Raw genomic sequence first — 26517 nt, 5'->3', positions numbered from 1 at the left:
ATGCAGGGGAGGGGTAGCCAAAGGTGGTCTAGTCCTGACCCTCAACAAGGCCTGGCATGTGTCTGTGTCCAGGAGCAATGCTGAATGGCATCCTTTCTCTGGGTCCCCAGCCTCCTGCACACAGCCTAGCAGAGGTAGAAACTCCATCAATGTTGGTGAGACAACCAGTGACAGACAGTTGGACTATAAAGAAGGCTGAGCGCCGAAGAATTGATGCTTTTGAACTGTGGTGTTGGAGAAGACTCATGTGAGTCCCTTGGAATGCAAGGAGATCCAACCAGTCCATCCTAAAGATCAGTCCTAGGTGTTCATTGGAAGGACTGATGTTGAAGCTGAAACTCCAATACTTTGGCCACCTGATGCGAAGAGCTGCCTCATTGGAAAAGATCCTGATGCTGGGAAAGATTGAGGGCAGGAGGAGAAGGGGACGACAGAGGATGAGATGGTTGGTGGCATCACTGACTCAATGGACATGGGTTTGGGTGGGCTTTGGGAGTTGGTGATGGACAGGGAGGCCTGGCATGCTGCGGTTCATGGGGTTGCAAAGAGTCGGACACGACTAAGCGACTGAACTGCACTGAACTGATGTGACTTGACTCTGTGTCAGGATGCCACACCCAAGGAACTTGTGGGAAAGGGTGGCAAGAGATGGGGTATGGGGCTTACAGTCAGGCTGAACCACCAGCTCCTAGGGTTGCCAGCTGGCTTTGAAGGGCAGGATGTGAATGGCTCTGAATCTCTGGAGCCAGGCCTCACTCTGGCCTCAGCTGGTTTCTGGGGGTCACTCATTGCCAGAATGTCCTGGCCAGAAGTGAAGGTAAAAGGGAAGGTTTTCTGGGGCCTCTCCAGCTCTGTGGGTTGGCCTCTCATCTCAGCTGGTGTCGCACGTGGCCCAGGCGGTGCCGATGGACAGAAGAGGACAGACCGAGAGCTACTGTACAAGGTCTTTTCTTTGTGTCATGGTTGGTTTGGTACATCTTAGCATCTGCGTCATACAAAGGGGGAGCAACAGCCATGGCTTTTGGTCAGGTTCGGGGGGCGTGAAGGGGTGCCCCTCCCCTCCCCCCAGGCACTGACACATTTAAAGGAAGCAGAGCAACAAGGACACAGCACAGAGGTGGGGAAGGGGTTCCCCCACATGGGTAGGATGGCCGTCCTCGCCCGGGCCTCACTGGGACCCCCAGCCCCGCCCCGAGGGCCAGCAGGAGCGCCTCTTACTCTCTGCAGTGAAGATGGGGGACACAGAAGTGGGAGGAGAGCCGGGGTGGTGTGGGGGGGCCTGTCCTCAGTGCCAGTCTGACCCCAGCCCCTGAGCTGGTCCCCACATCAACGGCGTGAGGGACCCAGTCAGATGGAGCAGCTGCGTGGTGGTGGTGGGCAGCCCTGCCAGCTGGGCTCAGGGGCTCCTGGGGCTGCTGCTTTGCCCCCCTTTTACTCTAGCCAGGAGCCTGTGGGGAGGCTGTTTTGCTCACCAGCTGTCTCATCTGAAAGGGACCTGAGCTGGAGTTATTCTGTCCCCTTGTCTCTCTCTGGCTCTTGCCCTCTCTCACAGCCGAAAGGGTCTCTTGACCTTGCATTTGGAGGAGACTGCTTCATAGTTAAGGACACCTTCCAGCCCTGGAACGCAGGATGTACCTGTGCCCAGCACAGGGGGCCTAGAGAAGCCCCTTCTCTGCTCTTCGGTGGTCAGTTCCCAGGCACACAGCAAGAAGGAGGCCTTCCCTGCCAACCTGGCCTTTTGTTCTGTTTTCACTCATGGGCGCTGATTGCTCCTTCCTTTCTCCTAGCTAGGGGATGCCTCCCTTGTGTGCTGTGTGTGCGCGTGTGGATTGTGGGGTTCCTCCCTCCCTGGCCCACCTCCTGAGTGTGTGGCATGCACACTGCCCCATTTGGGTGTGATGTATGCTCTGTGTCCTCCCATCAGCGGCCTCACATCCCTCTCACCCCACATGCTTCATGGGACCATCCATTCCCGACTAGAGTGCCCCACATTCTGTGCCCCTGCAAGTGTGCCCATGACATCCTCTCTGGTCACATATTACCCTCTCTCCGCAGTGGGGTCTATGTCAGGAACGACGGTCATCGTGTTTCTCTGGACCCAGGAGTCATCCCCTGGAAGTGTATGCCCCAGCAGAAATTCTTCCCCCGTCTCCTCCTCCAGAAAGATGGCTAGTCCTGCAGCTCAGAAGCAGGCTGGAGTCCGGGATGTGCACCAGCTTGAAGCCAGACAGCCTGGAAGGCACTCTCCTCTGGGAAAAGCCCTGAGCCCACTCTGGGGGTGCAGAGGGGCTGTGAAGACTGTGAGAGACACCATCTGAGGGTCTGGTGCCCCTCGGGCCTGCCTGGGATGTCCTGCATGTGTGGTTAGATTCCCCTGTGCATCTGAAGCCCCCTGCGCCTTAGTCTCCACTGCCCATCTCACATTCTCTGTGCCTTGGTACCACCTCTGAGGTCTGTGGGCCCTTGTCAAAAGGGAGACCTCTCTAAACACTTGGGGTCCATCCCTGGGTCTAGGTGGAACCAAGATTAGACCCCGTCTGTTTCTGCCTCAGGCCCCTGGGGCCCCTGAGAATGACCATCCTGCCCAGGATAACAGACACAGATAGACAAGCAGACAACAGGGGTGCAAGGTGGCTCCCCATCACAGACACAGGCACAGACACAGGCCCCCTGGGGGGCAGGACACAGGGGCACAGCGGAGGTGGTAGGGGTGGGGGAGAAGGGCACGTCCAGGGAACTGGAGCTGCTGAGGCCCTGCTCCCCAGAGAAGGGACAGACCAGGGGACTTTTCAGGTTCCCTAAACATATGGATTGTTTTGTCTTGTCTTTAAAGTATTGCAGTCTAACTGATATGGCTTTAACTATTGGAAACAGACAGAGAAGACACATGTCTGTCTCTGAAATAAAAGCATAAATTCACTAAAATGGAAAACCTGCAGAATGCAAACTGGGGCCCATGGGGCAGGGGCTTCGGGGCAGGCAAGTCGCCCCCTCCCTGGCCCCTGCTTTTGGGGTAGGCCCTAGTGGGGGCCAGCATGGCTTCTTGGGGCACTGCCTGGGTCTGTCTCAGTGGACTTCTAGGACTTCAGGCAGGAACCCCCCAAGGGCAGGAGGACTCCAGGCCAAGGACAAGGTCTCCTGTTGGATGTGGGCACCCGTGACTAGTGGTTTTGGGTCCAAGAGCAGTCATCTTACCTATATTCCTTTTCCCCAAGCACACATCCAGCACACAACTGCTTTTTCAGAGCCCACACACATGCATACAATAGTCTCGGCATATCTGACAGCTCTCTCAAACATGTACTTTTACAACATCTAACACGTTCTTATCACTCCTGATGTATACACTATTTTTGAAAACAATTGCAGATACGCGCTAACTCATGCAAGCTGTAACACACATACAAGATGGTTAGTTCACACATATGACACAATCTCCACTCATACGTACCACCTCAAACAAGCATACATATACAAGGCTGCCTAACATACATGGGTCTCTGACACAGGGATGATGACTAACACACACACAAAATCTCAAGACACTGTAGTCATAGGGCTGGCTATACGTATGACCTCTGGACACACAGTTGCTGATGCGGTCTCCACCATGCACATTCATGCACGGCTGGACACACACCTTCCTCTCTCGTGCTCCATGATTCCCTCGTTCTCACACAACTGACTGAGAAGGAGGCCTTGAAAATTTGGGGTGTGGGGAACAAATGTCCGTCTCACATCCTAGAGGAGAGATTGTTCTTGGCCAGTGAGATGAATGAACAGACACCTTCTGTCAAGTGGGAACTGGCTTTTCCCCCAAAGCTTGGGGCTTTGGCCAGGAAGGTCAACAGGGGTCTTCCTGGGGACTGTGGAGCCCTGGAAGCCCGTGGACAGGTCAATGTGAGGACGAGGGGTGGGTAAGAATGGGGGCGGCGAGGCTGCGCCAGTGGGGGAGCCCCATGGCGTGGGCTGTCGCCGCCCAATGGCTCGAAGTGTTTTCTGGGGGCCCGGGCAGCCCCTTGGCTGGGCAAGCTGGGCCCAGCCTGGCAGTGGGGCTCCAGACCCAAGTGGAGTGGGAGGAGGGACAAGGGGCTGCCCTACCCTGGGGTCCCTCCACAGATGAGTCAGAGTCCACAGAGGATCCGTGTGGAGGGACTGGCTTGGCAGGGGCTGTGCCTCTTCGGGTGGTGGTGGCGGAGGGGTGCTCCTGGACCGGGTGTCATTAGAGGGAGGCAAGGAGGAGAGCCCCAGCCTCCTGCCCAGCCCCGGGCCTGGCCACAACAGAGCAGGCCAGCCTCAGGCTAGGCCCTGACAGGCCAGACTTACCCTGACTCCCTTTCTCAGAGCCAGGCCACTCAAGCCCTGCCCTGACCCGGAGGCCCACGGGGATTTAGAGGCCAAAGGTCAGCATGCTGGGCAGGGCTGGAATGTGTCATTACTTTGGCTGGCTGGGGACAGTCATCCTCCTGGCAGTGGGGCGCGTGAAGGAATGTATGGGCATCACCACACCGGCACAAACCTCAGGCTTCTGGGGGGGCCTCCAGCGCCTCCCGCCTTGGGCTCAACACTTCCTGTTGGAGAGAAGCTGTCTTCTTCTTTTCAAGCAACTTGCGAGTGAGGTGATGGAGGCGGGATACCCTGGGTGAAGGGGGCCATGAAGGAGTGCTGAGGGGGAGGAGCCCCTGGCCGGGGAAGTGGGGCAGAGGCCAACTGAGGTTTTCCCCTTCAGAACTGAGACTTAACAGAATAAAAAGAAAAGAAAGAACCAAAAAAAAAAAAGTAACAAGTGGATGGGGCTGGGGGTTGGGGGGGCCGGTTACTTCTTGAACATGTCCTGCAGCGGCCCGGGCAGGTATTTAAGCACCGTGTCCAGGATGCTCTCCTCCTCCTCCTCCTCCTCGTCCCCGCAGCCTGCCGGGATGGCCTTCTTGGGCCGGGTCAGGCTCCCCTCGCAGGGCTGCTCCAGGGCCGCCTTCTCCTCGGCTTCCTTCTCCTCCTTCTTCTTCAGCCCATACTGGGGAGGGGAAGGGTGGAGAGGGGCGTGAATGGGGCAAGGAGAGAGCTGAGTCTCACAGTCACGCACGTGCAGCTGGGGCAGCCCATGGGAACTTGCTAAGCCTCGGGCCTCTCATCTGTAAAATGGGCATAAGGGCATCTTCCTCGTGGGATTGGGCCTGTCTTCTGTGGGTTTTTAACAAGAGAGAGATGATGCATGGCGTTTCTTTTAAAATAAATACCTGCCCCCATAATTTCTCTGCTTTTGTTTGAAATCTTTCAAGATTTGAAAACTGAAGGGTCTCCCACATGCTTGGGGCCCAATTTTGGTGACAAGACTTGTCTTGAGCTGATGGAAGGCTACTTAGAGCCTTGATTTTTCTGCAGGGCAAGCAGACAAGTATTGAACTGTTTGGCACAGGGTGGCAGCTGCAAACCCACCGGAAGTGACGCATGTCAGTGCTTGGGGCACTGTAGTCTTTCCCCCAAACATCTAAATTCTGGATTCCAAACTTGTATGGTCTCCAGGATTTCGGGCACAAGGTCGTGGACCTATAGCAGCAAACATTCGGGAGTGGGTACTGTGTGCACTTAGTTAATCTCCAGAACGGTTGAGGGAGGGTGTTCTGTGACATGCATTTTTCTGATGAAAAGAGTGAGGCTCAGAGAGAACTAGGTCTAAGGCGAACGCTGGGATTCAGGGAAAGCTGAGTTTGTGGGGGACCTCTTTTACCCCCTATACTCTAGGACGGGCAGGAGGGTGGCGCTGACCTTGTCTCGTATCTGCTGCCGGACCTTCTCACGCTCGGCCTCCATGCGGGCGTGCTTGGCCTTGCGCTCCTCCTCTTGCTGCCGAAGTGCCTCCTGCCGCTCCTCTTCCTTCTTCTGTGCGTCAGGGTCCTTCTCCTCCTCTCCACCCAGCATCTTCCCCATGTCCTTGGTGGCCCCTGTCGGGGAGGGTTGGGGGAGGAAGAGGCGGCGTCATGGTAGCAAGGCTGGCATAGGGAGCCCCGGGGCACTGAGGCCCCTGGGTTGGGAGTGGGGAGCGGGTGGGGGGCAGGGAGAAGGGGGTGTAGGGCTGGGGCCTCACCTCCAAGGGCCTGCTTCATGACGAAGTCCATGCCTACAATGCGCGTTAGTGTGCCCTAGCCAGCGGCTGAATTTGCATGCAGGGCTCCAGGCAGGCCTGGCTTGGGGGTGATGCGGCTACCTGCAAAAAGAGGAGTTGGAGGTCAGATGGATGAGGCCTATGCATAGGCAGGCTGGTGGAGTCAGACAGAGGAAGGCCTCACTCTAGTTCAGCATCAGGCACCATCAGTCAGACGCTAAGATCCAGTGCTTGGTACTTCAGGGAAAGGGGGTGGAAAGGAGCTGTTTCCTGAGCACTTGCTTCGTGCAAGGCGTGAGTGTGTGAACATGCTCAGTCCCTCAGTCCTGTCTGGTTACTCTTTGCAATCCCATGGCCTGCAGCCCACCAGGCTTCTCTGTCCATGGGATTTCCCAAGCAAGCATCCTGGAGTGGGTTGTCATTTCTTCCTCCAGGGGATCTTTCTGACCTAGGGATCCAACCCATGGTTCCTATGTCTCCTGAATTGCAGGTGGATTTTTTTTTTTTTTTTCACCACTGAGCTATTGTGAAGTCCTGTGCCAGGCACATGCTGCTGCTGCTGCTAAGTCGCTTCAGTTGTGTCCGACTCTGTGCGACCCCATAGACGACAGCCCACCAGGCTCCCCCGTCCCTGGGATTCTCCAGGCAAGAACACTGGAGTGGGTTGCCATTTCCTTCTCCAATGCATGAAAGTGAAAAGTGAAAGTGAAGTCGCTCAGTCGTGTCCGACCCTCAGCGACCCCATGGACTGCAGCCTTCCAGGCTCCTCCATCCATGGGATTTTCCAGGCAAGAGTACTGGAGTGGGGTGCCATCGCCTTCTCCGTGCCAGGCACATAGGTGCTGTCAAATGACTTCTGATCCATATTTTAAAGCCTTCATCTTTTCTGTATTGTTTTAATTTGACTGAGTCCAGGAAAGCTGTAGAAAGTGCAGAATCTGGATGCAGGTGGAGCTGGGTTCTAATTGCTACCCTAACTCTTTATTTACTGTGTGACTTCCACGCAAGTAATCCAATCTCTTTGAGCCCCTGTTTCCTCCTCTGTAAGACAAAGATGGCAGTGCCTCCTTTCTCAGAGCTGCTGTGGAGACTGGAGAGAATTCCAGCCTGGGTTGCTGCGTCAAGCCCTAGAAGGAGTGAGCTTGCATTTGGGGCCCCAGCAAATCAGAAGTGGGTGGAAAAATGAGAGCAGCCAGCTTATATTGAACATATCCAGGCTTCTGAAATTAGACAAATGGAGAAATAAGTTATTTTCATTGCATCATACATGTAAGTTTTCTATTTTATAGCTTAATACTGATTTTCATTTTGAATTATGCATAGGGGGTTGGAGACATGGTAATCTTCTTGGGGCTTAGGCCTTTAAAGTACCAAGTGCTGGGTGTTGTAAGCACTCAGCTTATGTTAGTCCTCCTTTCCTTCTCCCTAAATCACCAACTTTCAGTTTCTATTATATTTTTTATTGTTATTTTTTTGCCTCAGAAGATTTTCTCCAAATAAACTCTTAATGGGAATCTCATTATGCAAAACACATAAAAATGGAACTATTCCAGCAGTGGTGGGAGTGGAGGGGTAGCCTAGAGCCTTTCTCTACCCTTGGCCTCCTTCTTACGCTGTTCTTCCTGCATCCCTGAGAATTTGAACCCAGATGCTCTAACTCTCAGACACTTTCTTTTTATTTTAATCATTCAGTTTCACTGGTGCCTTTGTAGGCAAATCCACCACAAATCCTTTCTCAGGTGTGGAGGGGACATCCATGAGCTAATCAAAGTGTCCTGTACCCTGATGGTCAACTGAAGCCAGACCTACTCCCCGAGGCCTTTTATTCTACACAGCCTTGGGGTCTTTATGCTTGGCTAGGAGGATAAAGGGGTCCTAGGAAATGGTGGCAGAGGAGTCAGGCCGGATATTACAACCAGGTTGAGTTCAAGGTCACTGGCTGTTTTCTGATGATGGATTTTCCTCATTTCTTTCAAAATGAGGAGACATATCAGCAGACTGAGATCTTTGCATACAATGGCCCTGGAAGTTCATCTGAGGACTTTTACATGAACACATCACCTGATGGGTTGTTTTGAGGAGAAAAAGGCATGATGGAGTTGAAAACCATCCCCAGCGACTTTGGTATCAGACATACCTGGTTTGAAATCCTGCCCCCACCCCCAGTCCTCACTGGCTGTGGCTCTCTGGGAGAGCTTCAGCTTATTCCCTGCAAAATGAAGGAGTGCTAAAGGCTAACCCTGCACCGATGTTAGAAGGGGAAGATAAGATACTGGTCAGGTGCCTGGTGTGTGGCTGGTCCTCCTTAATGTCAGCCATCACTGACTGCATGTTTATGAAGACACTCCAGAAAGGAACAGGATTTCCAGGAAATGCAGGAGAACCCACCCTGATCCAGAATTCTGAGTTTGAAGGCGGCTCAGCTCAGTCAATCAAGATGTTTTCATTGGACTAAAAATATTGTAAAGAGACTGCATTTCTAAGAACAGGAAACGAATAATAATCAAATGATTTCAGGAACTCTTGGGTTCCTTCTCTGTGTTTACATGCAGCTCAAGGAATTGCCAGGTGGTGGTGGAGGACGCAGGAGTCTAATTTGAGATGTTTCAAATTGGTCCACAGGGCACCTGGGCTTTAGTTCCTGCCTCATTCCTAACTTGCTGATCTGGCAAGTTTCTCTCCAAAGTCAGATGATCTACTGGGCCCTTTTCCCAGCTCTTCTGTTGAAGCAGTTCTGAAACATTTGAACTGCTCCCCACCCCACTGTATCCCCAAAGCCCTCTCCTTTCTTGCTTCTGTGACTCAGTTCTTTCCTCGCCTCCTGCTCCTTATTCCCTCCCTTCATTTGCTGCTTCTTTTCTTCCTCTTGTCTCTTCAAAGTGAGTTCTCCAGGACTCTGACCTCAGTCCTTATCTCTTTTTCGTCTCTAATCTTTCCCTGGGGGAACTCATCCTTTCCAGGGGCATTAATGGGCACTAACACTGATGGCATCTAGACATCTTATCTGGGCACCAGACCAGATACTCATTCATCCAATAAGCATTAGCTGAGCCCCACCTACTGCGTGTCAGGCAGTGTGTTAGGCACTGGGTAGATAATAGTGAACAGAACAGACTAAGTCCTGCCCTCATGCAGATTACATTTTGGGGTGCATGTGAGTGAGTGTGTGTGCACGTGCACATGTGTGTGAAATAGGCAAACTAGTCAAGAAATACACTTGCCTCCCCCTGTATGCCCCCTGGCACCACACTCGACATGCCACCTCCGTCACCAGACCGTCTCCTTCTCCAGACTCCTCTGTCTCTGCATCCACTCAGAAAACTTCCATTGCCACCGCCCAGCCCCTGCATGCAAAGCAACTCAAGGACTCGAGTCTTCTCCATGCTACACCCCTGTCACTCCAGCTGCCTCTTACTCCCAGCTTGCCAGGATCACGGAGCCCAGCTTCTTGGGCCCACCACCAAGGTCCTGCGGCTGACTCCCAGCACGGCCCTTTCAGCTGCTGAGCCGTTTCTTCAGCCTGGTGAGACTCCCCCTGACCAGTTTCTTAAGGCCCAACCTACTCCCTCATCCCTCTCAGCAGGTGAGTTCCTTCCCACTCTGTGTGGTGTGGTGCTGAAGGCTCAGGAGGTCTGGAGTCAGGCCCATCCAACTCAGATCCCAGATCTGCCACTTTTTAGCTGTGTGATAGTGAGTAATCGACACGACCTCTCTCAGTCTCGGTCTTCTTTATAGAGTGAGGATTATAAAGCCCTTTTGAAGGCTTAGAAATAATCTGTGGAATGCAGTTGGCATAGGGCAGAAGTTCAGTAAATGGTGGCTGTTATCATTATCAAAACAATTAATGTTTTGCTAGTGCAAGCTCCTGCATGCCCTCCCCAACTCCCAGGGGAGAAAAGTCTCGAAGCCTATCCATCTGCCTTAGCTTCAGAGTTTCTCTCTTTGCATCTTCTCCTTGATCCATTTATTACTCCTGTTGCCTCACATCTTCAATCTCTTCTCCTTAGGTGTCTTTCATCCCCTTCCTTCTCCAGCTCCTGCTCTGACGCCCATCTTTCTCTTAATCTCTGCCTCCTAGCTTCACAATCAAGTGGTTTCCCCTTGGTGTCACCACTTTCCCACCTCCCGGTCAAACTCTGTCTCTGTGAGGTCAGAGATGTGCAACTGCTGTGCTTGCCGCTGAAGCTGCCCTGGCCGGAGTTGCCAGAGTCCTCCTAACACCGGACCCAGGAGTGTTTCCGTGGCTCTCCTCCTCCTCCCCCTCCATCCCTCTGCAGCATCAAGGCCAATGAGGACCCCTCACCGCCCTTTCACTCGCTCTGCTGTTTTCAACCTTCTTGAATCTCCCGAGTTCCGTGACATGCCCTCCTGTGGTCATCATCCTACTTTTCAGATGGCCTTCCTCTATCTTTTGCTGACTCCCCTCCATGGCCCCTCACTCCCCTACTGTCTCCCTGGGAAATTTCACCTCCCCTTAATGGTTTATGCCCTTCCTCAAGCTTCTCTCTCTCCCCAGACCTGTGCATTTAACTCTCTGCTAGGTAGTTTCATTTTGGATCTATCTAAAGCTCAATCTCATCCTTGCCTCTTTTTCCCCTTACCCCCACCAACCACTTTTCCTTGGCATGCCTTGTTCCCATGGCCTCAGTGGAAAACTCCAGAGTCAGTGAATGCTTCATTCATTCTTTCACTCACTCACACTACAAATGTTCTTTCAGCATCTTCTGTCTGCCAGGCATTGTTCTGGGTGCTGGGCTGCGGCAGCGAACAAGGGAGTCATTGCATTTGGTCTCACAGCATTCAGTCAGCTGCGGAGGTAGTTGCTGAATAAAAACCGCAAAGGGAATTGGCAAGTTATAATTGGGATGGGCTTCTGAGGGAGAAGCCCAAGGATTATAGCTTCATAGTGTTTCCTGCATCCACACATCCTCTCTCCTATGGCTACTAATGCCTTGGTTCAGGGCCTCCATGTTCTGAATTTGCGCATAACCTCTAACTCTATCCCTCCCCTACCTTTCATCCATCCTCCACAAGGCTGTCCGATTAATCTTCCTAAAGGGCAGATGTGCTCATGCAAACATACCCTGCAATGGCTCCCCATGGCCTGGTTAAACCAACTAGAGTCCTTGTGCTGACCTTCAAGTCCTGCACAGTCTAGCATCTGCCTGCCTCACCATTCATTTCCCATTCCTTGCATGTGGCTCGGTATCAGCTACACCTCCACATATATCCTTTCCAAAAACTCCTGGGCATCTGTTCAAGCTATTTCCACAGCCCTGGAACCTCTTAACCTCATCTCTGCCAGTTCAAGCCCTGGCCTCTCAACTTAGAGTGACCTTGAGCAAATGACTTCATCTTTTCTCATCTGTAAGATGGGGACAATAACACCTATGCCCAATTCATGTTGTAAGCATTCAATTAAATAATGCAAATAAAGTGATCAGTCCAGCATTTGGCACATAGTAGGTTCTCAGTACATGTTAGCTGTCATCATCATCACCATCAGCAGCAGCATTAATTTTCAAAGGTTCCCTTCATACATTATTCTTGCCATAAAATTTCCCAGATATCCTTGGTGAAATGTGATGGAGTCTTCCTCTTTTGAGACCCATGGCACGTTCTAGGGCAACCCTGCTTGCCTCCAGCTCATGCACTCTGTCCACCTATGCGTCTTTTCCTTCCCAGCCACTCTGAAGTCTTCCCAGGGCAGGGCCTGTATCTTGTGCTTTTTTTTTCCTTTCCCAGAATCTACAACCTCTCCTAGCTAATGGTAGAGCCTCAGGATATGTTTGCTGGATTGAACTGAATGTTGTGTGTTAGGGAGTATGTGAGAGTGTACTCGTTCAAGGTATGCTCCTGCGTGTCTGAACTTAGGCATCATAATGATTCTGCGTGAGCGTGAGTGCAGGCCTGTCTGTAGACGTGCCTGGAGGAGTGCTGAGGTCCGGCCGGTTGCCTGCAGTTGATTTTGGCCAGACCGCCAGGAGGCGCTCCTCAGCGGGTCTGCGGGAAGCTTGGTCGATCCCTGCGCGGGAAGGGCGACGGTGGTGGTGGTAGTGGGGACGGAAGGCTGGGGGAGGGGATGCAAAGAGGGGTGGGGGAGGGATGCTGCTGCAGCACCAGGTTTCCTTGCCCTTAGCGCGCCCGGGATGCAGCACGCGCCTTCAGCTTCCGCTCCCAGACTCTCCCAACCCATCCCAGCCCGAAGGCAGCTGAGGCACCTCCTCAGGCTCGACCGTCTGAGCCCCAGGCAGTTTTTAGGACTGGGCCCCGCCATCTGACAAGCAGACTCGAGCACCTGCAGTGTTTGTCCTTGTGACTGTTTATCCGTTTTTGTTTCTTTTGTTTCTTTCTTTTTTTCTTTAATAGCTCATGTCCGGGCCAGCAACTCAATTCAACACTCATTTGCTTTTTGCGGGAGACTCTATGCAAATGCGGTACAATGACAGGGAATGTCCCCCAAACCCCTTCCCCACCCCCACCCCATGCTAGAAGGGAGAGCGCTAGGGGAGAGAAAGGAGCAGTGGAGGGTGGGAATGGGTAAGGAACTGGCTCCTGGAGAAAAGCGGAAGAGGCGGGGGCTTCGTAATTCTGCCAGCAGAAGAGGGAGAGAGAAATCCTGGCGCCCCTCGGTCGGTCCCCCGCGGAGATCAGCGTAGCCGGCTGCTCTACCTGGAGCTCGTGGTTGGCCACTGAAAGCTCCCCTCCCCACCGCCCCCCAACACTCAGAGCTCCAACCTCAAGACCTGGCCGGGTCTCAAACTTTGCTGAGGGAGGGGGCAGAGTAGGGCCGGCGACTGTCCTAACTGACCCCAGGCAGCGGATAGGGGCAGCCTCAACCCCGGCCCCTCCTCCCACGACAGAGTCCTCTCGATTCCCCACCCCCAGTCGACGTGTGGGCTCTCCTCCCCACCACCTTCGGTCTGTCCGCCCCACTCCCGCCGCCCTCTGACTCACTCGGATACCCGAACCGTACCCCTTGGCGGGTGTGGCGGGGGGCGTCTCTCTTCCTGGGCGAAGAGGGCCCTGGCGGTCTCCAGGTTAACCACAAACCTGAAGTAGCTTAGATTGACGTGCCCCCATCCCTCCGCCAAGAGCTCGAAGTTGTTCTCTAGGTTCGGACTTGAGTCGCCCGCCGCCTTCGGGGCGGTCCTGGCTCCCCGGGAGCAGGGCAGTTTTGGGCTTCTGCCCGAGGGTCTCCGGCTGAGGGACCCACCCCTCTTTCCCAGTTGGCTGGAGCTTCACTGCCTTTCCCTCCCGCCTGCAGGCGTCCCCTCCTCGCGGGGAGCTGTCCTTTCAGCACCACCGCGAGCGCGCCCGGGGGTCCCTGCTGCGGCCGCGCAGCCTCCGTCTCCAGCGCCCGGGTAGTCGCAGGGAGCTGACCCTCTGAAAGCTGTACTCCGCAGCTTCCCGGGCTGCGCTGCGGCCTCGAGGCGAGAGCCCAGACCCTGTTGCCCACAGCCCGGCTCCGCCCTCCCGGCCCGCGGCCAGCACCGACCTGGCGGTCCTCGCAACCGTCTGAGCCACTGCAGGGCCCCGGCCGAACTCAGCGAGGCAGTTCCTTCTGCGATTCCAGCTCCCACTGCCGCCTCGTGCAACTCTGCTCGGCGAGCTGGGGCCGCGGCTACTGCCGCGGGCGGCTGCCGGAGGCGCCCTCCAATCACGCCCGTCAGCCAGGCCCTGACGTGCTACCGCTCCCCTTCCAGATGGGAAATTCAAATCTCTCTCTCCCCTCTCCCCACCCCCCTTCTTCCTCCGGCTCTCTCCCGCTCTCTCCCTCTCTCTCCGTTATTCTGTCTCTCCCTCCCTCCCTCTGCCTCCTCCCTCTCCGTTTCTCTTTCCCATTCTCCCTCCTTTCCCCTCTCCTAAAAAAAAGAGAAATCTCCCCTCTCCTTCCTTCTCCACCTCCCTTTCCACCTTCTCCTCCAGACACCCCCAGCAATCCTTCCCGCAGGGTTTCAGGATAGAGCTGCCTATCCCGGCCGGCCAGGCTCTCTGGACCGCAAGCTTGCTTCTTCAATGTTCCAAGGGGTAATGCGAGTCAGGAGACGGAGGGAAGGTTTTTTTTTAAAAAAGCAGAAATCCAAGATCCACTGCTCAAGAAAGCCCACCTTGAGCCGTTTTTTTGGGGGGTGGGGGGGACGGGACGGTGGCGGCAAGAGTACTGGAGTGGGTAGAAGATCTTCCCAACCCAGGGACTGAACCCGGGTCTCCTGCATTGTACCATTTGAACCACCAGGGAAGTTAGGAAAGCCCACCTTCATTTCTCCAGGCAGAACTGATCACACTTGCCTCAGCACTCGCTCAACCTCCGCCCAACCCCCAGGCACACCCTTGTTTCTCTATTTGCTTGTCTCTTGCCTGTGAGCTCCTACAGGATGACAGGACCACCGTCAAATCATCTTTGCAGCCCCTCAGCATCCTGTCCTGTTATGTGAGCACTCAGGAGACTGATGGATCATATGGGCAAGGCCTCCATAAGCAGTAAGGAACATTCCACACGGACCCAGAGGGAGAAAACTGCTGCAAAATTGTTGTGGACCTTGGGCAAGTCACTTGCTAGGACCTTCTAGAACTGATATTCCGTGAAGAATAAGAATGAGGAATTCTTTGGCAAAGTTTATTCTGGAAGGCCATATTTTCTCTGATTGGCCCAGGGAAGAAAAGGGGCTACCAAGAGGCAGGACAACATATGCCTCCCCCCACCCCAGCCTTTCTTTCCTCTTCTCCTCACACTCATCTTTTCACTTTATTACTCTCCCCTTATAAGCCTCTCTATTCTGCTTGCATCTTTTGGCTCTAAAATGCTTCCTTTAATCCAGCCCAATGTGTAGGAAAATGGCTTCAGAGAGGAGGGGCCATGCACCAGGCCTTTGAAAGATTTGCAGGAGTTTATGCATCAATCAGGGTTATGTCAGAGTGGAGATGACTCCTGCTTCTGTAAGGTATGGCTTCCTTCCAAGAAGGGAGCATAAGAGCAGCAGAAGGACAGATCTGGGAAAGGCAGGAGGCATGATTTTATTCCAATAAATGGGGACTATTTCTTTATTCATGTTGACAGCAAAGACTTCAAAATGCAGGACCCCCCCCCCCCCCCACCCCCCCCCACACACGTAAGAAGTCATTGGAAGACGTACCTTCCTCACCTATGGAGTCACCTTCTAAAGCTTATCTCTGCTTTCCCCTTACAGGCTGTGAGACTGGGTGTAGGGGAGTCCCTTCCTTTATGGCTCAGTTTTCCATTCCATGCTGTGTTGGCCCATCAGCAGGCTCATTTAAAATTTTTCTTCCTTTTTCAGAGGCAGACACTAATGGAGGGGGCAGAGGGGAGGTTGTTTGATTAGAGTGACTTAGACTTGCCACTAATGCCTGGAGGGGAGTTCTGGGCAGAGAGATCTGACATCCTGTCATTTCAAGAGTCATAGTCCTCCTCTTTCCGCTCCCCTCTTTTTCCCTGTTCTCCTAGAACAGAAGCTCAGCGAGTGGATCTGGCTGTCAGCACTCTAGTTGCAATTTGGCTTTTTCCACAGTGGGCATCGCCTTTGACATGGATGTTGACTAAGCTGGGCTAAAAATCCAACTTAGCCTTCAAAAAAATACTAAGCTCAATTTTGGTCACAACAGCTTAAGATAGATTTTAGTAGGCTCAAATATGGTTAGAAAAGAAGCAGGGTGGTTAAGTGGTGAGTGTCTGGAAATCAGGTTAAATGAGGGATGGTTGAGGGATTTGAGGATGCATTTTACCTGGAGGAGAGGGTTCTTAAGTGGGATTAGCCCTTCAAGGACTGGCAAGTTTTGCTCAATTTGTAATTCCAGAACTTAGTACGCCCCTGGCAAAGAAGGAGCTAAAGAATAGTTGTTGAATGAATAAGTAACCATTGCAAGGGAAAAAAGGAGCTGTCATTTTTACCAGTGCTGATGACAGAATAGGGGCAATGGGAGAAAGGTAAAGGAAGGCCAACAGAAACTCTAGGAGGAAGAACCTTCTACCAGCTGGAGCTGGACAGCTATAGTATGGACTGCCCATGTGAGGTGCTGAGTTCCCTATCCCCGGAAGATAGCAGGAGGGTGGTAAGTGACAGCTGAAACCCTCTTTGAGCCCCAGTTTCTATGAGCCTATTAAAACTTCATGAGCTGACATGAGTCATGTCTAGCTGCAGAAAATCTTACTGGCGAATAAAAGGGCAGCTCAATCAAGTTTTGGTGGCTTTATCCTTTGAATGATTAAGACATGATATTAGCCACTGATGCTTCCTGTCAAGAAAAGGTGATAAAAAGATGAACACTTGCTCCTGTTCATTGTTACCACTGTACCAGTGCACAACGTTTGGTGTCAACACTGAACCAGTAGACATGGTTCCCAAATACTCTTTCATAATTGCCAAAATGCTGCTAAATATTGTGAAGATTTCCTACTGATTATATTATTGCTAATCATATGACCATCGGGCCCCAATTATGTCTTAGGTGCTCACTTCGGTGCTTTGCATAAAGTACATTCTCTCCTCTAGTTCACACAGACCCCTATTTTCAAGATACAGAAGGCAAGGTCCAGGGAGATATAGTGAGTTTGGGGCAGATCCAAGACTCCAGCCCATGATGGCATGACACTGGGCTCCAGGGGCCTTCCACCAAGCTGGGCTGCTTCTCTTCTGACACATCCCACAGCCTATGGAAATGTAACTTTTGCTCTGCCGATATATTTTTTTACATTGACATTTATCATCTTCCCTGTTCTCCAGTTTCTCGCTTGAAAAAAGAGAAACCTGCAATGAGTTCGCACTCAGATTGGGGTCCTCATGTCATGCGGGTTGTCAGCACGTCCTTCATCTCCCGCATCTCTAATTCAGCCTGCTGAAGTCCCCACCCGCCACCCTGAGCCTTGGCCCTTGCAGAGCCTGCTCTGTAGGCAGCTTCTAAGAGTCACCTGGTAAAATAGGAATATGGCTCTGCTTAAGGTGTCTTACCCTGGCTAGTGTTGAATTTCTACTTTTATTTATGAGCCTTGTGGGCTGGGGCAGGGGCCAGGTTTGAACAGATTTTTAAAATGGTCATGTACATGTCTCGAGTGCTCACTGAGAAGCCAATGAAGGGAGAGAATGTCAGTACTTTGGTGTGTGAGGAGTGACAGCTGTCAGAGACTATAACGTGATCAGTGAGAATGGCCCTTGTCCAAAGGTCAGCCCGCCTCTTCCCTGCAGCTGCCTCCGTCCAAACGCTGCCATGTGGGAGATGGGGAGGGTCTTGCTGAACTGGCCCTGACCTCAGCCAGGAGCTGAGCTGGCCAGTGCAGGGAGACATTTGAATGCTCCAGATGCTGACTCTACATCCTGCCATTCTAACTAGAGCCTGGAGGGGCAGAATTGGTCTTGGTTTGAGGGGGTGGCTGCATGCCAGAGGCAGGACCAGAACTATGAGGGTGGTGCACAGGGAAGGGCTCTAGGCCACCTTACTCCTCTGGTGAGTGCCTCCCCTCTTGTCCCTGATAAGGCTAGGGTGCCATCACTGTCGGGCTGTGAGGTCAGGGTCCCAGTCTCTCTCCTTCAACATGGAGTGAACCAGGATGAAGGCAAACCCACGGATGTGCAAAGCTGCCCGTGTGTGTGTGTGCCCACTTCTGGACACCGTGCAGGTGGGAGTGGGCAGCACCCCTGTGGGGGCATACAGGGGCTAGCAGGGCAAGTGTGGGTCTGTCTCTGCGTGAGGTGGTGTACCCCTTCTGATCTGAAGTGACTCTGGTGTGAGTGTGTGAATTTGTGTAGAGCTGTAGGTGGGTTGTTGTTACAGTAGAATATGATAATGGCATGGGGTGATGGTTTGGGTGTAAGGCACAGGTATTATATGCAGCTAGACTCTTGAGTTATGACCAACCTAGATAGCATATTAAAAAGTAGAGACATTACTTTGCCAACAAAGGTCCATCTAGTCAAAGCTATGGTGTTTCCAGTAGTCACGTATGGATGTGAGAGTTGGACTATAAAGAAAGATGAGCACCGAAGAATCGATGCTTTTGAACTGTGGTGTTGGAGAAGACTCTTGAGAGTCCCTTGGACTGCAAGGAGATCCAACCAGTCAATCCTAAAGGAAATCAGTCCTGAATATTTATTTATTGGAAAGACTGATGCTGAAGCTGAAACTCCAATACTTTGGCCACCTGATGCCAAGAACTGACTCATTTGAAAAGACCTTGATGAAGGGAAAGATTGAAGGCAGGAGGAGAGGACAACAGAGGATGAGATGGTTGGATGGCATCACCGACTCAATGGACATGAGTTTGAGTAAACTCCAGGAGTTGGTGATGGACAGGGAGGCTTGGTGTGCTGCAGTCCATGGGGTTGCACAGAGTTGGACACAACTGAGTGACTGAACTGAGACTCTTGAGAGTCCCTTGGGCTGCAAGGAGATCCAACCAGTCTATCCTAAAGGAAGCCAGTCCTGAATATTCATTGGGAGGACTGAGGCTGAAGCTGAAGCTTCAATACTTTGGCCACCTGATGTGAAGAACTGACTCACTGGAAAAGACCCTGATGCTGGAAAAGATTGAAGGTGGGAGGAGAAGGGGACAACAGAGGATGAGATGGTTGGGTGGTGTCACTGACTCCATGGACATGAGTTTGAGTAAGCTCCAGGAGTTGGTGATGGACAGGGAAGCCTGGTGTGCTGCAGTCCATGGGGTCGTAAAGAGTCAGACACGACTGAGCGACTGAACTGAACTGAATGCAGGGTGTGCTGTGCACAGCCACAGAGGGTGCCCTTTATGTAGACCGTGCCAGGTGCAAAAGTTCTGGGGCATGTCACCATTTCTGTGTGATGATGGATGTCCTACGTGTTCCTGTCCATGAGACATGACACCTTGTGTGTTAGCGTCAGTAGGGAGTGGTGCCATCACTGATGGTAAGGGTGCAGGCGTGTGTCACAGCGAGTTGGCACACATGTCACTGTCCCTGTGTGGGACAGAGGGGCTTGCGCATGCAGCCAGGAGTGTGTCATCACCGCCGTGCAGGCAGACAGCCTAAACGTGTCACCAAGGATGAGCAATGCTTTCTTTTCCATCCCCCACTCCCACCCAGAGAAACCCTTGGTAACCCAGCCTGCCCCAGCTGGGAAGCCGGAAACTTTTGGCTCCCTTCTCCATCCTCCGCTTTTGTTTCCTCAGCTGAATCCTGACCCTTTGGTGGCAAGTGGAATGTGTGTGGGAACATTCTGAGGAAACCCTCTCTATTCCAGACTCTGCTCCCCAACTCAGAGCTCCTCCCCAGCCCAGCAGCTGCCTACCAGCTCCTCAGAGGTCCTCCCTACCCATCCTCCCATCCCCACCCTCCCAGATCCAGGCACTCATTAGCAAGTCAAGGCAGTCCTCTTTCAGCCCACACATTGTACCCTGGGATATCCCCACACAGTTGGCTCCCTCTTGTCCTGGGTTTTGCTGAAACCTTACATTTTCATGTCTGCCAAACCAGTCTGCACATCCCCTACCATCCAGCACAGGCACAGGGAGGATGTTTTGAGGTGACTCCTTCCTCCCTTGCCACAGGTTCTTTTTTGAGCTCTCTGCTTGACTACTGCCTCCACTCCTCCAGCCTTAGCCCTTCCAGCTCTCTGGGACATGGTTGGATCTCTCTGTCCATCAGGAATCCACCGATGGTCCCGCATGTGTGTATCATCCCAGAGCCAGCCAACACACCCCGCCATTTGAGTCCTAGCGCTGGACTTCTCAGGCACATCGGTAGGGCATCAACCTTTGGGCTGTGCTCTCAGGAAGTCCCCCTTCCAGAACGTCCCTCTAACCCCCATGACATTGGGTCCCTTTTCCCCTCCCCCAAGTAAAAACCTTTACTCAGAAAGATAATCTTTAGACCTTGGAATCTTGTCCTTAGGCATATGGAAACAGAATAAGAGCTCCAGAATACTAGAATCATAAGCAAAAGGCCATTTCAGAATCACATTTAAAATCACAGAATCTAGAATGACAGGCTGTCTAAACACTATGTCCAAGAGTGGTCACCTCCTACTCAGATCCCATGAGATGGGAGGAAGTGTTAAAAAGATTGCAGAATTTTGGGGCTCATCCCATGTGGATGGACAGCAATCTTAGAGATGGGAGCCCAGGAATTTGCATTGGTTACTAAGACCCCAATACACCCACTAGTTCCCTGGGGGCTCAGACAGTAAAGAATCCACCTGCAATGTGGGAGACCTGGGTTCGAGACCTGAGTTGGAAAGATCCCCTGGAGGAGGGCATGGCAACCCCTTCCAGTACTCTTGTCTGGAGAATCCCCATGGACAGAGGAGCCTGGTGGGCTACAGCCCATGGGATCATAAAGAGTCAGACATGACTGAACGACTAAGCACGTACACTAGTTGAAACATCCTTGTCTTGGGTCAGTAGAATCTGACTACCATATGACCCTGGGTCTTCTAGAAAAAAAAAAAAAAAAGACCGAATCAAGGAATCATAGAATATTTTACAAGCTAAGATTCAACTAATCACACACACGCACTCACAACTTTAATAATGTCTTGAATTGCGGATTTGAAAGTGATCCTACAGTGTGATTTTGTTCCTGTTCTAGGAGGAAGTTTTCTTTTTCAGCTCCTTTTGGAATAGAAGGCTTTTCCCCCTGTCCCTTGCAGGGCTGCCTCCATGGTGTTGCCTACATTTGTGAAGTTAAATGTTCTTTCCATCTGGGTGCAAAGGCGGCGGACAGAACTCCTGTGTTTACAGAGCAAGTGAGCTGGAAATGACTTTTACTTTCCATTTAGGACCAGCACACCCTGGCCCACAAAACAGATTTTGCTGCTTGATAAAATGAATCTGAGGGGACATTATTGCTGTTTTGCTAAAGCAGTCATAGCTGAGGAACATGGACAACAACGATTAGTAACCTCATGGAGCTTCTTCTGGTCAAGGAAATGAAAGGCAGGCAATGCCGAGGGGCAGCAGAACGCTGTTTTGGAGACTGACGGGAATGCATGTGTGTGTGTGTGTGTGTGTGTGTGTTTGGCGAGGGCGGAGTGAAGGGAGGCAATTAAACATGCATGAAAAAGCATATGCATTTCAGCAGCACTGAAAAGTACGTTTCTGGCCATCTCACCGATGTATTCAACTCACAGATGAAGAAACTGAAACCCCCAAAGTGGGAGGGACTTTCTAAGGCCACACGGCAAGTCATTGAAACCCCTAACTCCTGGATAAGTATTCTTTCCCAGTTGCAACTCAGCATCACGTTCTTAAAACACCTCCAGCACGCCATGCACTGTTCTAGGGATGTTATAGACATCAACCCTTTCAGCTCATGACAACGCTATGTAGGTCTTTTTCACTCAATTATTCATTTATCAAACGTGTGGAAGGCCTCTGACACCAGGCAGTTTACTAGGCAGACAAAGATAAGAACTTTCAGAGTTTCTCTTCTCCTCTTGATTCTGCAATGAGAGATGCAAATATTCCCCAGAGAGATGACGCAGGACCAATTCACACGTTCAAGATCTTTTCAGATCAGAGGCTCTGATTTGAAGCACTCAGGAGTGAGCGGGGAGAGGTGCCCACCAACAGTCAACATACTAAGTGCTATCCTAGTGAAGAGCCAGCTCTGAGGAGGAGAATCAAAAACACAGCTTGCAAGCCAGATGGGACTGGAAGCCCAGAGCAGGGAAGGACAGGGAGGCTGGCTCCGGGGCTGTGGGAGTCATCTCAGAAACACTGTGGAGGGGACAGCAAGGGCTCTGCTCACACAGAGATGGGTGAAATCTCAGCAGCTCTCTGCCCTTTCTGGAGACAGTGGCTTTTCTCTGAGACTCAGTTTCCTCTCAGTGAAATGGGTTAACAATCCTGAGCTTCCAGGGCAATTGTTAGACTCAGACAAGACAGTGCCTAGGGAATCACAGCACAGTCTCAGCAACCTCCTTCCCTCCAACAGCCGAGGAAGGTGGGGATTTCTTCTGGTGTTTGGGGCAGGGTGATCATTAGACAAAGCCTCCTTTTATGAACTTCTTGGTCAGAGGACTCTGCATCATGAGTCCTCTGAGTTTGGTCAAGTTGGGGTGAGAAAGGAGAATTGGAAGCTTAGAGGAAGCTGGGTTTGGGGAGGGGGATGTTTCTTCTACATCTTTACCCCTCCTTGGGCTTCCTCTCCAGCACACATGGGGTTGGAGCATCATGTCCTCACGTGGGAATTGCCTGGTGGAAGTCCAGAGGGGGCTTAAATTCGGGCCTGAGAACATGAAGAATTTTCCACCCACAAATCTAAAAATGGCTGCCCTGTGCCACTCAACCTCCAGTTGTTTCTATCTGGCAGGAAAACAAAAAACAAAAAACACCTTTTATTTGGCAAACAAGCAAGGGGTTGGAAAGGTCTTGGGAACATGAAACCAGGGAGAAGCTGAAGGGTTTGAAGAGGAAGGAATTTTCACATCCTGAACCTCTCACTGTGCTAGCTGATTCATATCTTTATCCGCTTTAATCCCCACACCGACGCCTCCCATACCTCAAATGTCACCGTGTCCACTTTATATTCAGGTGGCGATGTTCACGCTCAGAGAGGTTAAGGGCCTTGTGTGGGGTAGCACAGCTGAGAGGTGGCAGCATCAGCGGCGTTGGAGCTTGGTGAGTCTGTACAGGTGGCCACATTTTCAGAGGGGGACTAGGTGGGTTTCTGGCAACTAAGCTAGGATCTGCAGCTTTGGGGCAACTGGTCCCAGAGTATAGGTGACCCTGCTGGGGCCCCTATATGGGGATCATGCCACAGGCTTGTCCTTCATGGGGCTGGGTGTTCCAACTCTGAGGTGATTACAGGTGATGGGGGCTGTAAGTCAGGGCCCTGAGGATTTAAATGAAAAATACCCCACCTCTGTCACACTTGGCTCACTCCCTGGCTTCACTTCTGCTCAGGGTGGCTCAGCCTGGCTCTTCACACTGGCCTCTCCCCATTGCTTCTGCCTGTGGGCTTCCTGCACGCTGACTTTCTAGCTGGCTTCCAGATCTGTGGGAGAGCCATAGCTTTCTAAAACACGGCCTGACTGCATCAGGATCCTCCTCAAAACACATGGTGGTCACAGCTTATTTTGCCACCTCGCACCCACTCCTCCCGCGCGTGCCATCAGCTCTGAAGAAGCCAGCCTATGTATCTCATCTGGAGCCGCGGATGGACCACGTGACCTGGGCTAAACCAATCAGCGTCTCGTTCTCCTTGGTTCCCCAGATCAGTTCAGGGATAGTCCCAGGACCCAAGTCAGACCAGCTGGGGCTACAGAGACGCTTGATTCTGGAATTACTGCTTGAACTAAGGGACATGGACTCTCACTTTACTGAGCTCTATGAATCGGGTTTCCCAAGAGCTTCAGAATGGGGACCAGCTCAGAACCGGAAGAGTCAAGAAAAGGAGAATGGAAAAACCCTAGCCTGGTGACATTCTTTTCCCCCTTGGCTCAAGCTGTACCTAGAGCTCTCCTAGATCTTATCATTTTTATGAGCCAATAACCACCCCTTCCCTTTTTGTTCTCCTTAAAGCTGCTTTAGTTTTTTCTCTTCTTACAAAGAAAAGGATCTTAACTGACACAAAAAGTCCTTTAATATCTTCTGATTGCCTTCAGGAGGAAGTGCCAACCTTTTAGACTGGTTCTTCAGGCCCTCCCAGACCAGAAACGGTCTCTCCAGCTCCATGAATGCCATCTGTGCTGCCTGACCCCAGTGCCTCTGCACCTCTGCCCACGCTGGCTGCTCCCAGTGGAGGCCTGCCTGCCCTATTCCGCTTTGACTGGCATGGCTCAGCTGAAGTAGAAAGGAACCCTTCTGGAAAGTGAGCTGAGTCTGGGGTGTCCTATGTGTTCCCACACCGACCTCTACATTGTAGCACCCTTGAGATTTTACGGTGGATGTTGATCTCCTTGTCTTTCTCCCTAGATTTTGAGCCCTTTGAGGATGGGGGACTCACTGAGCATGAGGGCTTCATTCAGTCAGCAAATATGTACTAAGTGTCTACAACAGGCCAGGGACTCCTGTGGGTCCTGGAGATAGCACGGAGAGAAAAAAACAACTCACAAATTTCTGTCTTGTCTGATGGGGGAAGCAAACGCTGCTCCAGTAAACAAACACAGCACTGGGTTCATTTCAGAAGGCGCTCAGGCTGTGAGGTAATAAGGGGAAGCCTGCCCCTGTCTCTGGGCTCAGAGGCTAGAGGAGAGCCAGGCTCAAAGCAGGCCCTCAAGGAGCAGTTTTTTTCATGAATGAATATGGAATGTTCCCAGACACCCGGGTGCCCCTCAGCCTTCCTTTATGAAGACTGCTCAGAACTCTACCAGGACATCTTTGTTAGTGATTTATTCCCCACTTCCAGCCTATGCCCCCTCTTGTGGGGATGGAGGGGTCCCAGTGACATAAACAGGCATTTTTTGTTTGTGTGACACTCACCTATCCCCATAGGGGTTAAACAAAGCCACCTTCTCTGTGACTTCGTGATGTGGCTCGGCCCCAGGTCAGAAAGCAGGGTGCGTCTCTGCCTGACTTGGATCAAGTCTGGGCCTGGCCTTTGTCTTTCCAGTCCTCACTCTGTCGTCTCCCTCCACAGACCTGTCGCCAGCCCTTTGATCACCTCTGTGACTCTCCTTTGGACTTTATCTGGCTCCATAAAGCCGATGAAACCTCTTCCTGCTTGTGCCACTCCCGGGCTCCAGAACCTTTGGTGACTCACTACTGCCTACATCAAGTCCACACCCACGAGGGCCTCCCTTGATCTGCCTCCGGCCTCCTCTGCCAGCCGCTCCCTGCTGCAGTCCACTCCACACTCTGATGTTCACTTCGTTCCTCTATTAGTTTATATATCCTTGGTTGTCTTCTACTGGAGTGTAAGCTGCTTGACGGCAAGGAATGTGTCTTGCTCATTCCTGAATCCCCAACATCAAACAGTGAACTTCCTCACTGTGAACGCTCAGTGACTATCTCCAGAGGCAGCATCTGTGCATTGCATCGCCTTGCCACTTGGGGTTGAAGTGTCTTGTGGGCCTTAAGAGCTTCATCTTAGGTGTGGACACTTGAAGATCTAGGCTCCTTTCTGGGCCACAGACCACAATAATAGTGCTAGCATCCTCATTTCACTGTCCCCTTCTTTTTTTGTTTTTGTTTTTGTTTTTTTTGCATTTCTTAGTCCATACACATAACCCCCAGAGTCCCTTCCATGCTTTGGCCCCATCACTATGGTGTTTTGTCATTGGGATGTTTTTGGTGTCATTTGCTGTGGTGACACACATTTTGGCCTGTTTGGCATCTCTTTGACATTTTTTTCTTCCCTGCTTTTAGACTTTATGATCCGGGTGGGCATTAGACTCACAGCCAGCCAGTGAGCACTATTAGCTCTGGCCACTGTGATTGGCTCGGGGTTGGCAAGTGACACAAGTTAAGCCAGTGAGAGTCAGCTCTGGGACTTTAGTAGGAACCAATGAGAAAGAAGCTTTCTATTTCTAAGGGATTTGCAAGGTTGGCAGAAAGTGGGCCTGAGCAGCTGGACCTTTTTGTCACCACCCAGAGAGAGCCTGCCTGAGGGTGATGCCAACACAGAGAAGAGAAGAGCCAAGAGTAGGGAAGGAGACAAATTCCTGATGGCAGCGTTTGAGTGTCCAGATCTCGATGTGCCTTTAAGCATCATCTGCTCATGTACTTTTCCATTATGTGATCAGTAAATGCCATCTTTCTGCTTAAATTGTTTTGAATGAGGCTTCTACCGTTGCCACCTGTGAGAGACTTGCTGGAATCTGTGATGTTGGAGCTGTATGTCCCCTCCTTCTGAAAATTTCTAGTCAAGCAGGCTCTGACCCTGGGAGGACCTTCTGTTTAATGTTCTCACATCCCAGGAAAGAAAGAACTGCCCATCCTGGTCCCCATTTTCTGTCTCTGTCATCAGTACAATGGTCCCCACGGTCATGTTGATTTCAGCGAAAGAAGGAGCTCACATTGCCAAAGCCCAAACTTTATATCCACAGATTCCAGTTCCCATATCCACATCCCCTCAAAAATGCACATATTTTTGGCCAAGAGCTCTGCAATTTCACCCTTGAGTGGCATCAGCTTTCTTGGGCGGGTGCCATCTCTTTCTGGCGATTTGTCTGCATCTTGTTTGTCAATTGGAGTTGGAACATTTGCCCGTCAGAACAGCGCCTTTGGTGTCCCCACTTCCAAAAAGCAATTTGGGAGCAAGAATTTCCCTGAGGTCCTTTGCAGTCAAGGCTGACGCTGAGGCTCCCTCAGATAGCCCAGACTTCTCCTTTTCATCTCTGAGCTCTCTCCCAGAACTGTGATCAGAAAGCATCTTGCTGGTCCTTTATCTGACCTCTTTCCATTTGATGGATGTGAAAGACCTATGATTCTTGTCCCCACAGTCCTTCTCAAGGTGACTTCTGGTGTGTCTTTGGACTACATCATT

General features: G+C 51.8%; 1 protein-coding gene across 3 annotated transcripts in view; it reads right to left on the bottom strand.

Annotated features, from left to right (window-relative positions):
* Positions 1-932: 932 nt before the first annotated feature.
* Positions 933-26517, bottom strand: part of LOC120860974 (complexin-2) — an 89088-nt gene continuing 63503 nt past the window's right edge. The window contains exons 1-4 of one of the 3 annotated variants that reach the window (XM_040236677.1): positions 13602-13888; positions 6086-6205; positions 5767-5942; positions 933-5014 (exon numbers count right to left, since the gene is read on the bottom strand). In XM_040236677.1, the coding sequence (XP_040092611.1) occupies positions 4817-5014; positions 5767-5942; positions 6086-6116 (405 nt within the window). In that variant the 5' untranslated portion in view covers positions 6117-6205; positions 13602-13888 and the 3' untranslated portion in view covers positions 933-4816. Of the gene's footprint in view, positions 5015-5766; positions 5943-6085; positions 6206-13079; positions 13538-13601; positions 13889-26517 lie in introns of those variants that run through there. The other 2 variants (XM_040236679.1, XM_040236678.1) reach the window with 2 other exon arrangements.

The sequence above is a fragment of the Oryx dammah genome, unplaced genomic scaffold, assembly GCF_014754425.2.
Source record: "Oryx dammah isolate SB20612 unplaced genomic scaffold, SCBI_Odam_1.1 HiC_scaffold_11210, whole genome shotgun sequence".
Lineage (NCBI taxonomy): Eukaryota > Metazoa > Chordata > Mammalia > Artiodactyla > Bovidae > Oryx > Oryx dammah.
This window is presented reverse-complemented; position numbering and strand designations above follow the sequence as displayed.